Consider the following 18,447-nt stretch of genomic DNA (forward strand, 5'->3'; position numbering starts at 1 on the left):
CTGCTCCAGGACTGAATATATCAGTTACAGTTCCCCACAGCCTCCTCCTAAAGAAACTGATGTGTTATTGTCCAGACAGGTGGTCTGTGCGGTGAGTGGGGAACTGGCCGACAGGCCACACCAAGAGGGTGGTGGTCAATAGCTCCTCTTCAGACTGGCAACTTGTCACAAGTAGGGTCCCCCAGGGATCGATACAGGGCCCAACGCTGTTTAATATCTCCGTAAGTGATCTGGACGGTGGGATAAAGTGACAAAGTTTGCTGATGACATCAAACTGAGTGGTGAAGGGGAAACTTGGGAGGGGAGAGCCACCCTGCAGGAAGACCTGGATAGGTGGGAAGAGTGGGCTAACAAGAACCTTGTGAAGTTCAGCAAGGACAAGTGTAAGGTCTTGCACCTGGGAAAACATAATCCAGGAGTGCATCACAGGTTGGGATCTATCTGGCTGGGGAGCAGCTCTGTGGAAAGGGACCTGGGGGTCCTGGTGGACAACAGGCTCAATATGAGCAAAGAGTGTGCTGCTGCAGCAAAGAAAGCCAACAGGATGCTGGGTTGCATCAATAAAGGCATCACCAGCAGAGATAAAGAAGTCATTGCTCTACTCTGGACTGGTCAGGACACACCTGGAATCCTATGTTCAGTTTTGGTGCCCACTATACAAAAAAAGATGTGGACAGGCTGGAGAGGGTCCAGAGGAGGGTCACCAAGATGATCCAAGGACTGGGAAGCCTGCCATATGAGGAAAGGATGAGAGAACTGGGTTTGTTCAGCCTTGAGAAAAGAAGGCTTAGGGGACACGCTATCACCATGCTCCAGCATTTAAAAGGTGGCTACAAAGAAGATGGAGACTCCTCTTTTTACAAGGAGTCACATGGAAGAGATGAGGGGTAATGGGTACAAGTTACTCCAGGGGAGATTCCAACTGGACACAAGAAGAAAATTTTTCACGATGAGAACAACCAGCCATTGGAATAGTCTCCCCAGGGAAGGGGTGGATTCCCCATCACAGGACACTTTTGAGATTCAGTTGGACAGGGTGCTCGGCCATATTGTCTAGACCACGCTTTGGCCAAGAAAGGTTGGACCAGATGATCCTTGAGGTCCCTTCCAACCTGGTATTCTATGATTCCTGATTCTATGATCAGGAACTTCTTGCGAGACTGAAGGAAAGCACCAGCCATGTTTATATTTATCTTGGAAGGTCTGTGGGCTCTAGTCTGACAGATAACATATAGTGAGGTTTGTAAAGTGAGGGAGCATCCACTTTAGATCAAATTGTGAAGACTTAAAGAGTGAAGTGAAAGGTTAGTAACACCAAGATCTAAGCATGGATGAGTATTGGAAGAAGAAAGTTTGAAGAAGTCTTTTGCTTGATGTAGTGGCTGCGATTTGCTGTGCAAACATAGATTTGTATGCATTTGGTCTAGACAAAGAAGTAGAGGACTCATAAATTAGTTGCTGTGCCTCTGCTACTGTAATCTTAAAATATGTGGCCAGTATGTGATGTTGGAATTTCTACCCATTTTAGGGAGCTGGGGACATTACAGATACACTGGCAGAAGGTTGGTTCTAAAACTGTCCAACAGAGGAAGAAATGTGATTCTTTTAAAAGCGTAAAATGTTTTCAGAACAACATGGGTCTTTCTTTGTGTCTTTGAGAAAGGTGCTGGAGCTGCAAACAGTGACACAAATGGTGAAAGTTGAACTAGAGCAGTTTCGATACGGGTTGTAGATCTTGACTCATAGAATCATAGAATGGTTTAGGTTGGAAAGGACCTTGAAGATCATCAAGTTCCAACCCCCCTGCCATAGTCAGGGACACCTCCCACCAGACCAGGTTGCCCAAGACCACCTCCAGCCTGGCCTTGAACACCTCCAGGGATGGGGCCTCAACAACCTCTCTAGGAAACCTCTTCCAGTGCTTTACCACCCTCAAAGTGAAAAACCTCTTCCTGATCTTCAATCTGAACCTGCCCTCTTCCAGTTTCAAGCCATTCCCCCTCACCCTATCACTACATGCCCCAGGAAAAAGTCCCTCCCCAGCTCTCCTGGAGGCCCCCTTTAGGTACTGGAAGGCCACAATGAGATCTCCCCGGAGCCTTCTCTTCTCCAGGCTGAACAGCCCCAACTCGCTCAGCTTCTCCTCATAGGAGAGGTGATCCAGCCCTCGGATCATCCTCGTGGCTCTCCTCTGGACATGCTCCAGCAGGTCCATGTCCTTCTTCTGTTGGGGACTCCACAGCTGGATGCAGTACTCCAGGTGGGGTCTCATGAGAGTGGAGTAGGGGGGCAGAATCACCTCCTTTGACCTGCTGGCCACACTTCTTCTGATGCAGCCCAGGATACGGTTGGCCTTCTGGGCTGCAATTGCACACTGCTGGCTCATGTTGAGCTTCTCGTCCATCAGCACCCCCAGGTCCTTCTCCTCAGGGCTGCTCTCCAGCCATTCCCCGCTGATCCTGTATCTGTGCTGGGATTGCACCGATTTAGGATTGAATGTTATTTTGGCATAACTAGTAAGGTTACATACACAGGTAGGATGGAAAAACATCTCTTCTACAACAAAAACAGAACAGCGTTTTCTCTTGCCATGGGCAAAAAAAAGAAAAAAAAAAAAAAAGCAGTAACTGTATTATTCAGGTCATCTTTATTCTCTGTTACAAGACAAACAGAAGCCATCAGAGGTGGACAAATATGTATTTGCCTTCATCAGGTACTAATACAAATAGTGGCAGCTGTGTTGTTGACACTTTCTTCAGAGGAACTGGGGATTTGAGGATTCTCTTCTCCCTAACACTAATTATAAAATTGATTTCATGGAACTATGTCTATTCATCCCAGTACGGCCAATGAAAGAACAAGCTTGCACACGTGAAATAGTGTTGTTCAGTATGGAACACTGGGAATGTTTCAAGCTGTTGAGGCACTTGTAGTTCAGCTGAGTGGCCATCTATGAGCATGGAAAGGAGTGACTGTTGCTCTAACAATCACCCCCAACTTAAGTTACTTCTCACAGTACCAAGTCCTTATTCCTTGCCTTGGATGCTTTGTCTGAAGAACCCTTCTGCTACCATGAGAGTAAAATTTAGCAGCAGAGATGGCCCTCTTCTAGCCATCTTGAGATCTTGCCATTTGTACATCAGATGCCCAAAGTCATCATCAGTGCACTGCAGAACCTTCTGGGTTATTTATGCCCTTCTGGGTTGTCCCTCCAACAGATATTGGGGTGGTTGAAGTCCCCCAGGAAGACCAAGGCCCATGGTTATAGAGCCCAAAACCACATTTCCAACACCAATTCCACAGCCAGTTATTGATTCTCCTATTAGCGTCCTCCTCACACACTTTCCCCTCACCAGCACCCTATATGATGAAGCTGCTTTGGGATGCTTTTGCCGAGAGCTCCTGTAAGTCTGTGTCGAAAAGACTCTTTTTGCTCATTCAAAGGCAATATTGTCCACTGCCTTGTTTTGGCTTTGAGTGCTTGGACTCACTGGTACTGTAACTCTTAGTTAAACATTCATATCAGAGAGATGCCATGACTAGAAACACAGGAACGGGGTTCATTTGCAGAAGACAAAAAATAAGAGAGATATGCTGCCCCGAGTCCACATTTCCCCTCATCTGTTTCCTCCTCGCACGACAGAAATTGCTGTCTACCATAGAGACTGTCAATGGATGTGTTCATTAAGGAACCGGCCCGTACACTAGCAAAACTGCTTTTGGGTTTTTGTAAGAAGTATGGGTTACTCTGCCTGTGCCAGGCATAGACCAGACAAGGTCTTCCCATTAATTCTCCCCAGCTCAGGTGAACCGGAGTGTAGTTTGCTCTGCAACCCTGGGAGCACTTTGCTGAGTGGTGCACCTCGCATTCCCTGGGTACGTATTTTCCCCGTGTTTTCTAAATAAGCACACACAGAGCTTTCATTTCATGCATGTAAGAGGAAAGCATTAAAAAAATGAAACGAGCGCCAAGAGAACTGTCTCTTATCATCATTGCTTTTGAATTTTCACTGTGGGGTTTTCAGCTCCCTTTGCCTCCTGATTCTTAATCTCACTTACTTCTGGGTAATATGAATGTCAAAAGATAAACAGTGGGACCTTTCAGCAATTGGTTGGGAAGATACCTTGACTGGCTGCCAGGCTGCAAAGATACTCCTAAAGAAACCATTAAAAATCTGCTGCAGTGAAACAGGAAGAGGAAAGACCGTGTCAGATATAAAACCAACAAAAATCTTATGCTGGCTCGAAGACAAAACGTCCTACTTAGTCTAACTGTTTCACACATGCAAGTTAATACTGGGGTCACTTCTATGCATGGGCAACATCTTAAAATAATAAATATTGCCTTAAGAAAAGGAGTTGCAAGGATCTTGAAGCTAGCTGATGTATGTTATCATGTCCCTCAAGGCATTAACATCTGATGTGCTTTTTGGAGATGAATCAGGCTCCCAAGTTATCTGTGTACAAAAATGCGCTTCCAAATAAGCATAATAATAATAATAATAATAATAATAATAATAATAATAATAATAATAGAAATAATAATAAACAGTTGGGTTTAGGTATCGCCTTGATTTTTTTCCGCACCTGTGAACCTGAGTGGTGTTTCTCAGTGGAATGCAGCTGGATCATTTCAGTGTGAAAGGAGGTATCTTATGCTAATGGCAACTTGCAAAGGTATGAGTTTGGCAAAGAAATCCAGAGTGATTAATAAACAGCAGAGAAGAGTTTCTTCTTTTATGATCTACATATGGCTGTCTTAGGACTTGATCCAACTCCCAGGAGCCCCAGTGAGAACTCCAGCTGAGCGCTGCAGGTTAGAAACGTCTCCACAAATCTTGCTTCTCTGGAGTTTAGGCCCCTCAATGTGGCTTTAGGATGGTTAGGTTTCAAATTTGGAAGAAGACAGTTGCTTCTGAAGCACTGCACAGTATTATCATACATACACAAAATGAGAGATACAGGGAAAAAAGCCTGATTTTTCTTGGCTGCATCAGAAGACAGCAGTGACAAAGATGAGGGTCAAAGGAAATTTAAAAGGAGCAGATCTACTGTGCCTTATCCCTCTATTCACAAAAAGCGGTGGCTGTCAGTGATGGGCTTCTCTTAAAGGTAACACTAGGGGTTACTCTTATCTCTTTTCCCCAGTTTTCTCCACCGCGCTCCCAGCCACTGGTAGTCGGAGAGCAAAAGGAGGTCAGCTAATGGGTAGAAGCTTCAGACTACGCATGTGAGCAGATCACGGTGCTGGGCTACTGTAAATTTAATCAGACACACCCTGCAATGTGGAAAGAAAATTCCATTTAGGAGAAGCAAACTGCTTAACTTTCTCCACGACCATCAATAATCATAACAATAATTGCTGCCACTATTTTTTTCTAATTAGAGTTCCAGGTAGAAGGGAAGAATTGGATCTCTTTCCAGTTAATGTTATATATTCTCCAGCTTCCTTTTTGCAGTCAGAAGGGAACGGATTAATCTCACTGAGAATTTTATTTTATGCCAAATAGATCAGCTCATTATCCTTAATGGAAGAACCCCATTGCACAGGGCAGCTTGTTAGATCAAAACATCATTGGATGTAGAAAATGCCCAGAAGACAGGAAAAAAATATTCAAAGCATCAACAAACAGCTGCTCATAAGGGAACACGCAACATCATTGGAATGGGGCAGGAGGGTAACGAAGCTCATACTTTAACAGTGATACCTACCTATTGTGTCTCCTTGCTCATGCACCATGGAGGCCAGGTCTTTAATGATCTGGTTCACATCCAACATGTCACTCTGAAAAAAACAGAGAGTCTAACATTAAGGATGAATGGGTAATATCCAAGCATAAAAGGGACGTTCCACAGTCAAGCTTTGCAAAGAAATAAAAACAAACCCAGAAAATCTCATCTGTGTGAAATCAAAATAACAAGTCATAATGCTCCCACAGTAAATCAAAAATCCCCTTAAAAAAAGCCATGGTTTGCTGGATCTAAGTCAGCCAGTGGACTCAAGCTTTCTGTAAGAAACAAGTACAATGACCAGGTTATACGGTTGCTTTTCAGAATTATGGAGGACTAAGAGAGAAAAAAAAAAAAAATAAAAACAGATGCAAAACGTTTTCATTCTAAAAATGTTATTTTTGATGCAGACCATTTATCCTAGATTGTGGATTCTTACATAGAAAGAGGTCATCTTTCAGCATAGCATCCATCTGATAAAATACTGTTCGTAAACTGATGGAGATATGATCACAAGCACACTGAATTTGAAATCTCATTGGTAAGGCAATAAGGAAAGACCTGTCTGATAAATGGATTCATTTATATATTTTCAAGTGTAAAAAAATAATAAAAAAAAAGAAAGTAACTAGATTCAGCACTGAAATTTTCTTAGCAAATTGCCAGTGAGCTTGTTTCCCTCATTTCTGAACAGTTACCATATACAAGAGCAAATGTGAGCATATGTTGACTTCATAGGACACTGGCTCTTATAGAAAGAATTAATCTAGCAATAATAGCATGTTAATACACATACTGCTAATACACTACCAGTGAGGCAACATTAGCAGAGAAGAACAAAAGACACTCAAACAGGACGCATTTTGTTAAGCCGTACAAATCTCAGAGTCACAGAAACATTGAGGTTGGTAGGAACCTCTGAGTCCAACACCCTTGCTCAGAGCAGTCAATTAAAGCAGGTTGTTCAGGGCCATGCCCACCTGGTTTTGTCTATCTCAACAGTCAGAAGCTGCACAGACTATCTGGCCAACAGTACGTCCATGTACATTTGTACAGGGGAACCCAGCACTGGGTGCTCTCTGAAGCACTGAAAACATTTCACAGAATCACAGAATGGTCAGGGTTGGAAGGGACCTCTGGACCTTGCCCGAGCAGGATCACCTACAGCAGGTTGGACAGGAACGCGTCCAGGTGGGTTTTGAGTATCTCCAGAGAAGGAGACTCCACCACCTCTCTGGGCAGCCTGTGCCAGTGCTCTGCCACCCACAAAGGAAAGAAATTTTTCGTCATGTTTAGATGGAATTTCCCATGTTCCAGTTTCTGCACATTGCCCCTTGTCCTGTCACTGGGCACCACTGAAAAGAGTCTGGCCCCAACCTCTTCACACCCGCCTGTTAGATATTGATAAGCATTGATGAGATCCCCTCTCAGACTTCTCTTCTCCAGGCTAAACAGATCCAGGTCTTTCAGCCTTTCCTCATAAAACAGATGCTCCAGTTCCCTAATCATCTTTGTAGTCCTCTGCTGGACTGTCTCCAGAAGTTCCCTGTCCATCTTGAACCGGGAGCCCTGAACTGGACACAATAATCCAGATGTGGCCTCACCAGGGCAGAGTAGAGGGGGAGGATGACCTCCCTCCACTTGCTCGCCATGCTGTTCTTGATGCACCCCAGGATAACATTGACCTTCTTGGCCACCAGGGCACATTGCTGGCTCATGGTCATCCTATTGTCCACCAGGACTCACAGGTCTCTCTCTGTAGAGCTGCTTTCCAGCAGATCAGCCCCCAACCTGTACTGCTGCATGGGGTTATTCCTCCCCAGGTGCACGACCCTACACTTGCCCTTGTTGAAATTCATTAGGTTCCTCTATGTCCAACTCTCCAGACTGTCCAGGTCTTGCTGCATGGTGGCACAGCAGATTCTCAAGAATCTGCTTCTCCTGAGACTAATTGCACAGTAATTCATTTATCTGCTTGGGTCCCGTTGCAACTCTAGTCCATCATGCCAACAGGTCCAACTGCTTCCACTCCAATTTTAAAGACCTGATCTTCCCTATTGGCAAATTTAGAAAATGGAGCAAAATGAATCCACGCCCATCTACTGAAGTTTGTTATGAGAATATAAGTGGCATAACATTTAATCATTTAATGCAATAGAATCACATTAATTTTCAATGAAGCCTGGGAGTCCTAGTGTGAATTCTAGAATATACCAAACTGTCGAATAACTGAAGATGTAGGAGAAACAAAAAGGATTAAAAAGCTGTGAAAAATCATAATAAAACAAAAAAAAAATAAAAACCCCAACCAAAGACTGGGTAATGTATCACAAAATGCACTTCATTCATTCACTTGTCAGGCATAATGAAGCTTTAATTATGTATGGTATTATTCATAACTTGTAAATAGTGCAGGATATTTTGTAAAAGCAATGACATTTAAGTAACTTGAGATTGCTCTTGAGCACTGTGGTAGTAAATCATTGCCAGGAAATGAGGAGAAATTAGTTGTGATTTTTTGGGGTGAAGTTTTGGTTGTTTCTTTTTTTTGTGTGTGTGTGTGTAAAAATCTTTAAAAGGAGAAAATTAAAGTTTAGCAAAATGTGAAGAATTGAGAATTAACTTTAATGTGTTGTTCTGCTCTCATTTAACTGCTTAGTAAAAGATGATTAGGGAAAAATTAAACAAAAAAATAATAATACCAAAGAAGCCCAGAATGCTCACAATTTAGTCTCTCCTGGCTAAATTGCTATGACATCAGTCTTTGGTTTCTGTTACTTGCAACATAAACAAGATTCTTTCTACCCTTCAGTCAGTCTGTTTTGTTTTGTTCTGTTTCCTTTTAAGTGAATGTGGCTTAAAATTCACAAACTTGTTTTTGCATGTACCTTCAGTTAGATAGAAGTTATTGCAATATAATGAATTATACATGGTCCTTCCCTTCCCCTTCTCTTCTCCCAAGCAACAGGCAATAGGACAAGAGGAGATGGCCTCAACTTGTGCCAGGAGAGGTTTAGGATGGATATTAAGAAAACTTTCTTCACCGAAAGGGTTGTCAAGCATTGGAACAGGCTGCCCAGGGAGGTGGTGGAGTCGCCATCCCTGGAGGTATTTAAAAGACATGTAGATGTGGTGCTGAGGGACATGGTTTAGTGGTGGTTTTGGCAGTGTTAGGTTGATGGTTGGACTCGATGATCTCAAAGGTCCCTTCCAACCTAGACGATTCCATTCTACGATTCTAAATATTTCCATTGGAATAAAAGAAGTGGGAAAATGGGTCTAGAAAAGATCAGATGATATATTGACTCCTCATAGGGCCATCCTCAGCTAATTTAACTGCAGAGGAGTTGGGCTGTCTGCCTGCTGATCCCCGGGCATTATGACGAGGAGGGAAGAATGAGAAAGGAAATTCAATGCTGTATCTGAACAGTGCTGTTTCAGATTGGCCACTTATATCCGGGTACTTGGGACGAAACAGCCGTCTGCTGCTGCAGAGTATAGATCATTTTCATAACATAGTAACAACACTTAAAATTATTGTTCAGCAAAGACGCATTAGTTAAAGGCAGCCACTGAGCTGTTTGGAAGGAAAAAAATGCAACTACTGTATTTAAGGAAAAATAAACAAGGGTGAGTTGTAAAGCACAGAGCACAAAGCAATCTGACCTGAAGCAAGGAATCTGTTGAATAATTTAACCTGGCCATGTGAAGTTCCAAAGTCCCTGATATGTGTAAGCAAAACAAAAGTAAAGACAGAAAAAAGAAAAATAGTCACAAATAAAGACCTTCCATAATGGAATGTACCTAGGAGCTATGTTCCTGTTCCTTCTTGCCAGGTTAGCACTGTCACGAAGCACCTCTGAACTTGCCGGGCATCAGAGTTTGTTAGCAAAATCAGATTGCCTTTGGTTTCCCACGTTTGCGCATACCATGCGGAATTCACAATGAAATACAGCTCCTCATAAATCCCTTCGACTCCACAGAAACCAGGAGCACAACAGCTAGCTACCGTTCCAAAGGTGCTGTCTCCCTGCCAGCGAACTAGGCTGGGCTTTCTTTGGTTTTAATCAACACCAGCCTTTCTTGTCCAGCAACAATTCACTCCCTAGGCAGCAAGAGGGAAACATTTAAATTGTTTCATTTAAATCCTCTTTTTTTTTTTTTTTTTTTTTTTTTTTTTTCCCAAAGGAGAAATCTATCATACAGATAATATACAGGATTTAACATCATCCATGCTGGAACAAAAAAGATCAAGACTAGTCATGGTCAAAATCAGAGAGGGCAAAAAAAGATGGGAGTAACTAAAGATGACAAAAAAAAAGCAGAGAAGTGCCAATAAAGATGTCACATAGATGAGAAAACTGAAGAAATGAAAGAGTTTGGGACCCTAAGGGTATGGAGGATTAACTCTCACTAAGGAAAGTTAGTTTGGAAACTTCTTAACAGAAACTACTAGGTTAAAATGGCAGGACTCTTTGAGTGACTTAACCTGACATGGTAAGTGAATAATGCCACTGCAAAATACTGAGATTTTGGAAAAAAAAAATAATCTGAAATTCCACCTCTGGCACAGAAACTGTTGGAAATGCAAGTTTGCAGATAAACTAGAAATTAACATTTCCCATTTTTTACTTTAACAAGAGCACATTTTCAACATTTTTTAAATTAATCTGGGAGCAAGTTGGGATTGTAAAACCCGGACATTATTACCAAGATGGGAACAACCTAATCATAAATCCCAACTGCCCACATCCCCATGGGATGGACACTACTGAGGTATTCCCCAAGACAGCAGATAAGTAAACCTCTTGTCTCTTCCACTGTCATGCTTAGTGGGGGTGAATATTTATCCACACTGAAAATTTCTAACATAGCCCTCACCTTAATGATATTCTAAGGATGCTTCTGTATTCCAGCCATGAGAACAGCATTAAATAAGCCAGAGGGGGGAAACATGCTCTCTTCAAAAGGACACAGAACAAGCATGTGCTGTCAATAATTTCTCTCGCACATTTAGCCCAAGCCCAGCATCCTTTATCAATGTCAGCTCAGGTCCTCAAGGGAAGAGTCACACTTATTCCTAAGAACATTTGCCCGAGGTTTGTATATAAAATGGGATCAGAAATATCAGTGGTCTGTCCTATTTAGCACGTGTGGTTTTGTGTGTACTCACAAACCATACATCCATTTTTTTTGAAGGACTACAAATTAACTGCTAGATTAATTGTTGACTGGATGTTCAGGAGATGCTGAATTCTACAAGTGAGGCCTCATTCTGCCCCACCATCCACTCTGCAATAAGCAGCCAGGAAAGCTATAAAAACTACCCTGAAGGCGATTCTGAAAGATGTAATATAATGTCCATGTGTGTATTTCTGTATATGGAAGCACTCCAAAACAAAATAAAGGAAAACAACCCCCTAGTGCTTGTTATCTTTCGGAAAAAACAAAACAAAACAAAACAAAGCAACAAAAAAAAAAAAAAGGAAAAATAAACCCTTTGTAGTATCTGTCGCGTTTTACCAAAGAGATGCTGAGATGCTCCTTGTGTATTGTCCCATCTGCAACACCCTTGGCACATCTCCTACCTTGTGGCCCAGCATGTGTGAGCCACAGATCCAGAGCACACAGAAAGATAATCAAAGTATGGCGTTTGCCTATCCCCGTTCTCTTCTGCAAGATAGGGGAAGGAAGAGAAAGGGAAAAAATGGTATAAAAAGTGTGCAAGCTTCTCTGATGCTAGATGGGCAAAAACTAAATCTTGCTGCAACAGCCTTTCAACAAATATTTTTCTCTTGTCTGTGGCTGGGCCGAAAAAAATGACATTTTATAAATCAAACTGATTCAGCCTAAGCAACAACAGACCAGCAGAAAATTGTTTTGAGGGCAGAAGCTATCCAGAACAGCAATTACAGACTGAGTTAGATCTCCTCTGGGACTGCACAACAGCCAGTGCGGGGAGTTTCTCTCTCCCTCTTGCTCAGTTGTGCGTGGTTCCTCTCTATTTCGCTATCTTAGTGGTCGGTGTCATCTCAGGAAGCATAGCACTGCACTGCATAATTAAACTAGTTGTGCCGAGCTTCAGGATGCTAATCCAGCATCTACCTGGGGACAGCAGGCTCAAGAAACGCAACATGAACAGTGTGCCTGTCCACCAAAAGCCAAATGAAGAGGCAGTAGAAAGTGAGATGCCTCGAGCTCATCAGGCAGAGGTGAGGCCATTGCAGAGGGCACCTCAACAGGGATGAATGAAAAGACATCCTGGAACCAGCCAGCAAGTAATATTATTCATCGTGCCCAAAGTGAGGAACAACCCAATGACATGTTCAACCTACGATGCCATTTAGGTGCAAATATCGGAGTGAATTTCTGTGTAGTGAAGGGGGCACGGCTGGTGGGTGGGAAGACCAAATTGCTTTGCATATTTGAAGAAGAGGCAGGAACAACTTTTACTGCAGGACAGACAAGAGTGGAAAAGGTGGAAATATTTTTACTGCAGTTCACTTATCGTAGAATCATAGAATGGTTTGGATTGGAAGGGTCCTTAAAGATCATCTAGTTCCAACTCCCCTGCCATGGACAGGGAAACCTCCCACCAGACCAGGTTGCTCAAAGCCCCATCCAACCTGGCCTTGAACACCTCCAGGGATGGGGCCTCCACAGCTTCTCCAGGAAACCTGGGCCAGTGTCTCACCACCCTCACAGTAAAGAATTTCTTCCTAATATCTAATCTAAATCTACCCTCTTCCAGTTTAAAAACATTACCCCCCATCCTATCATACACTCCCTGATCAAGAGTCCCTCTGCAGCTTTCCTGTAGCCCCTTCAGGTACTGGAAGGGGCTATAAGGTCTGCCCGGAATTGCCCTTGTCCACTCTAATGGACATCTCACAAGTGGTTACTATTTATTTTAGTGATCTACTTGAATGAATTGGAGATAAGACCTCCAACTCACCTTCTTTACCACCCACAGTGTGTGTCTTCCCACCAGCAGCAATCTGAGCAGAAGCGGGTATGATGGGTGGTTCCCTTGGAAAACTCTCCTCTTAACCATCGAACCGCATTTGAAGACACATCTTCACAGCCTATGTTAATGATAGGCTTGATTATCACTGATAGTATCTAAAATGTATGAGACACATGGGGAGGGAGGCAACGGCACATTACCGTGAGATGTGTTAATCTCTTTTAGTCACTTTTTGCACTACGCCCTTTTTCTGAAGCTTCACGACCCTACATCTGCATCAGCTTCCCTGCAAACCTGCATCGTGACCACTGTCTCCCATGTACTCTGTATCCCTCCGTGTTCAGATATTTCTTTCACGGGAACTTTATCAATTCAAAGTCTGTGCTGAAGGTCAGAACTGGACAATAGTCTCAGGGAAATACAATAATACAAATGATAGGAAGAGATTCTTTGCCCTTTTAAAATGCTTTAGATCTGGAAAGAGGAGACGTGTTAATGGAGGAGGTCATCAATAGCTCTGATTTTAAGTAGATAACCTCACTTTATATTTGGGAAAATTAGCCGTACAATAAAGCATCAAAGATCATTCAAAAAGTTCTTGTTACTAACCTCAGTTTTGAGCTTCAAATTAATTTACATCCAAAATTTCATTTAAATTCAGCAGTTTGTAAAGGTATGCGACTTCACATATGCACCTACAGGTGAGTATTTACACCATCACATATACACATGTATTCTTGTGTACCACAAACACACGAACCTGTATAAATAGTAACACATTATGGTCATGTTATATATATAGTAATATATAGACACATTAATAATTTTAAGCTCTAATTTGCCCCCAGAACACACCAGGTGTTAAATGAGCATTTGAGGCTCAGCAGATTGCAGAGATACCAACACAGCCTATTTCTGTCTACAGCAGCACAAAAGAGATCTTTTTTTTTTTCTTCCCTGGCTAAACACTCCGGTGCAAGATAAGCATGAACACTGATATGTTCTGATAACAGGCAAGCACATGAAAAATAAAATAAAAATTGGTTTGCCTCGCTTAGCTTTGACAAGGAAAAGCCACACTGCTTCCATTTTGCCCTCGAGTTAATGGTGAGGTAGTTCAATATCATAGAATCATAGAATCATAGAACTGCTGAGGGTGGAAGGGACCTTTAAGATCATCAAGTCCAACCATTAACCTACCCCGACAAAACCACTTCTAAACCATGTCCCCAAGTACCACATCTACCCCTTTTTAAACACCTCCAGGGATGGCGAATCCACCCCCTCCCTGGGCAGCCTGTTCCAATGTTTGATAACCCTTTCAGTGAAAACATTTTTCCTAATATCCATTCTAAACCTCGTCTGACATAACCTGAACCCATTTCTTCTCATCCTATCACTTGTCACCAGGGAGAAGAGGTCAGCCCCCACCTCTCTACAACCTCCTTTCAGGTAGTTGTAGAGGGTGATAAGGTCTCCCCTCAGCCTCCTCTTCTCCAGGCAGAGAAAGGGCAAAAATGGGTCTCATCAGAAAACAGAGAGGCAACACTTGTATGGGGAACAATGGAATTATGCAACAAAGTTAAGGTGCAGAGCCAACGGAGAAACATTTCTAAAATCATCTATGATGGAGGAGCGCACGTGAACTTCCATACTCCGCAGTGCACCGCCCTTCCTTCGCCCCCACCGCTCTCCTCGTCCCCTGGACACTCACAAAGACCCTGATACCGAGTGGCCCACAAAGAGGAAGAGCTGAAGGGAGATCCACAAACTGAGTAAATGAAGAGGGCAGTGATTTCATTACTCTCCCAGGTGCGAGGGGGAACTTCAGCTTGGCTCTCCAAAAGGGGCCATGCCACAATTTCCCTTTACCCGGTGTCCAATGTTACCGCGCTTTGTTAACACGGCTGCTGTAAGTCTCTGGGATGTTTTAATGAATATTTGGAAGCAACAACACGAAAAATGCATTAGGCTGGTCACACCTAATACTTATTCTTTATACTTCTTAAGTTATGTATTTATTTTGGCAACGTTACAGAAGAAAGTGCCTGCACCCACACTTCAAATCCAACCTTTTGGTCTCCTACAACCAAGTTTCTAGCTCTAAGAAAAATCTACCACTAGCTCTACCACTAAGGAAAGATCAATATCTCTGTGCTTCCAACAATCCCTTGGGTTGTATATGAAGGAGACTCACATGCAAGAAATACTGCTTCTGTTTTCTGCTATGCTAAAAAGGCTTTTGTGGGATTTTTGGCCAACTCGCCTGTCCCAGCTTCCTGGAGTTGAATTAAGGAGTCCACTCCAAGGTTAGTTCATTTATGTTTATGGGGTAACCACATGGCACAGCAATAAATGCTTGAAAGACCCAAAAAGAATAAATACAAATAGAGGTAATGAAATGCCTGGCATTGTGGCCTTCATAGTCTAGAAATAAAAATGTTCAGTGAAGAAGAAAGGTTCTCCCAGTGGAGAACATCCATTAGAAATCAGATACAGGCTGCAGCTCAGGATTTGTGAAATTTGCTGGCCTGACACCCTGAGCGAAAATGAAATATCACACAAAATGTAAAAACAAAAGCCACACCAACCAGAGAAGAAACGTCCACACACAATTATCTATAGCCTTGTCTGAGAAAAGGCTTTTATGAGGAACAGGTCCCTCAGTTCTTTCTGCAAGTCAACAAACACACCGATTGGATGCAATTGCCATGGAGTGGTTCATGGTGCGGGTACCTGTCTGCCAGGAACTATTAGTCTGTGTTACAGATTTATTTTGTATCACCTTCCAAACCACTCCAATGAGCCATGAGGTCTCTCCAGCAACAAACTGCAAAAAGTGAGATATATGGGTTCTTATGGTAACCTATGAAAAACTTTTTAATTTTTGTTATATATATATACAATAGGAATGATCGTTGGGGATGCTTAGTCTTAAAAAAAAAAAAAAAAAAAAAGAAAAAAAAAAGAAAATAAAGTGCATTTAATATTTACAGCTACACTTTTTTGTAGCTCTTCAGAAGAAGAAGGTCTCCTGAGTACTAAGTCACCAAAGATATGGAAATCCATAAGCAAACCCCAAACTCAGTATCTTACACACTGACTTTTCCTTTAGCATCTCCTGCTTTCTGCCCCAGGCTGCAACGTATAAACTAATACGCGTAGTGAGGGAAGTAGGTGTAATCTATCACACTGACTGATACCAGCCCCAGGAAAGGTAGTTTATTGCAAGCGGTATGTTATCTTCAAAAATAGAAACTGTGCAAAGATTATGACAAAAACTTCAACACTTTCTACACTTTGTTTGCCGCACTATTAATTCTTCACTCTGGATTTATTTCCAGGAGGGTCATTTAACCAGAAAAAATACAATGGAGGAATTCATTTTCTTTTTAGGAGTGTTCTGGGAAACCAAGCAATTAGAGCAATCTTAAGCTGTCATGTATTATCAATTGCCACTCAATTATTTTACTTAAATAAAATACCGATTGCAGAATCTGATTCGCAGCTATCAACTGAGTGATTCATTTAGCTGAACTATTTATTCTTGAGAAATTAAAAAAAAATAATAATCTAACTTTAACTGAAAGGGGAAAGACAAAGGGACAAGGAAGAGGAGAAAACTGGCAGTGCAGAGCATCTTTTCACAATTCTGTGCTATGTAGTCAATTCTCAGTTTACAAACAGCTGAAAATACTGCACTCTGTACAGAGTCTGGAGATAAGTCCTCATTACAAGTGGACTCCATAGTTTTGGTGCAGAGAGGAAGTTGTAATCTCTTAAAGAGGTCACTGAAAGTCAGAAGCTCTTGTCCCCTGTCTTCAGGAGACTGAAGGAGCACAGCCAAAAGATGGGGTATGGCTGTCCAGGTCTCCAAGGGCTGCAGGTAGTACCATCTCCATGAGTCACCACATGACCTAGGTCTACCCAAGGCACACACACTCCTCAATGGTACAAACTGGGCAAAGAAAGGATACATTATCCATATATGTTAAAAAAAAAAAAAAAAAAACCGAAACCAAAACAAACCAACAATGGCTCTGCCCTATATTCTGCTATGTGATTCAAAAACAAATGGTATATTCTTTGTAGACTATTCCAGATTTTGGCTCTGTGGATTGCAGACTATGCTGTTGATGCTTATCTCATATATTATCTCTTGCCCAGAGAGGTTGTGGAGTCTCCTTCCCTGGAGGTATTCAAAACCTGCCTGGATGTGTTCCTGTCCAACCTGCTGTAGGTGACCCTGCTTTGGCAGGGGGGTTGGACTAGATGGTCTCCAGAGGTCCCTTCCAACCCCTACCAGTTCTGTGATATTTTCAGCCAGTAATACAGGGTACCTAAAAGGCACAAATGCTGAGTAAAGGTGTCTGAGGGACAATTAATTACAACTACAGCTAAAAGGATTATAAAAAAAATAAAAAGAAAAAAAGGAAGGCTTGATGGCTCTCACCTCCTGTAAAAAACAGACATGCTGGAGCTGACTGTCCAGAACAACCCTCTTGTGGTTTTAGTCTCCATTCTCTGCATCGGAAAGCTTCTTCTTTAAAAGTACCCATTATATCCAAAATGATTAATCTCGTTGTTCAAGGATATTTTCTTAATGTTTAATTTATACTTATCTGTCCTTAGTTACTACCTGGTAATTTGTTACTACCTTCAACCTTAATATTTTAAATTATTCTATGCTTTTTTCAATGCTATTACACATCAAGTATTTCTACGTAGTCATCACGGCTCAACTAATCACTGCTGCACTTTCTGAGCCTACAGTTGGTAAATTCCCGTAATCTCTCTTCATAAATTCTACTTAATACTTCTTCCTCATTCCTTTCCTTCTGGATCACCTCCAAATTTCTAATAGAAAAAGCAGGCCAAAAAGCTCCCATTTCTTACACACCTTCCTATCAGATAAAAGGCGCCAATGTCTAAGGCAGACACTAAAGACTGTATGAGAGTTTGCTTTACTTTCCAACTGTCTGTATTTACTTTCCAGTTGCAAATTTCCCATTTCTGGTTAAAACTACAGCATCGTCTCACACTGAGTCTTGGTCTTCCTATATCTCAGAGGTAGAAGCAATTCTTGGGTGGGTGGCAGTCTGCATGGTCTAGAAAAGTTGTTCTGGCTCAACTTTTGCAATAGGCTTTGAGATTCTCATGGCAAGATTTTGGTGTGTGTATCTGTAAGGAGATTAGAAAGGTGCAAACCCTTAGGTCCCATGATCTCAGAGTCATTCAAAAGAAAAGTTTCTCTAGTCTTTCTCAATAAGTACAAGAGGCACCTTCAGAAAGTAGTCCACATCTTTGGTATTTAAACTGAAGGGGGATGAGTCAGAGACATTGTAGGTACCGCTGCAAAGGGAGAAAGAGTCCTCCCAGTCCTTTTTCCCCAGAGTGAAAAATGTGGTTCAGAAAATGCAGTTTGGTCACCCAAACCCACAGACAACATAGCTGTGTTTGCACACATGAACAGGTTCAGATTAAACATTAGGAAGAAGTTTTTCACTTTGAGGGTGGTGAGGCACTGGAACAGGTCTCCCAGAGAGGTTGGTGAAGCCCCATCCCTGGAGGTGTTCAAGGTCAGGCTGGACGTGGCCTTGGGCAACCTGGTCTGGTGGGAGGTGTCTCTGTCTATGGCAGGGGGGTTGGAACTCAATGATCTTCAAGGTCCTTTCCAACCTAAACCATTCTATGATTCTATGATTACTGTACTGGGCTGGATATCACAAGTTGGATTAGGATCCTGTGCT

At 42.3% G+C, this 18,447-nt stretch overlaps 1 protein-coding gene across 1 annotated transcript in view; it reads right to left on the minus strand.

The window, feature by feature from the left end:
• The window catches only part of TSNARE1 (t-SNARE domain containing 1), a gene marked incomplete at its 5' end in the record, with an annotated part of 427,114 nt that overhangs the window by 203,037 nt on the left and 205,630 nt on the right, over window positions 1–18,447 (minus strand). Inside the window, one exon of the mRNA XM_082499260.1 lies at window positions 5,713–5,785. Coding sequence (XP_082355386.1) covers window positions 5,713–5,785 — 73 coding nt within the window. The remainder of the gene's footprint in view (window positions 1–5,712; window positions 5,786–18,447) is intronic.

This window comes from Vanellus vanellus (genome assembly GCF_965231255.1).
Source record: "Vanellus vanellus genome assembly, chromosome: 2".
In the NCBI taxonomy this organism is placed as follows: domain Eukaryota; kingdom Metazoa; phylum Chordata; class Aves; order Charadriiformes; family Charadriidae; genus Vanellus; species Vanellus vanellus.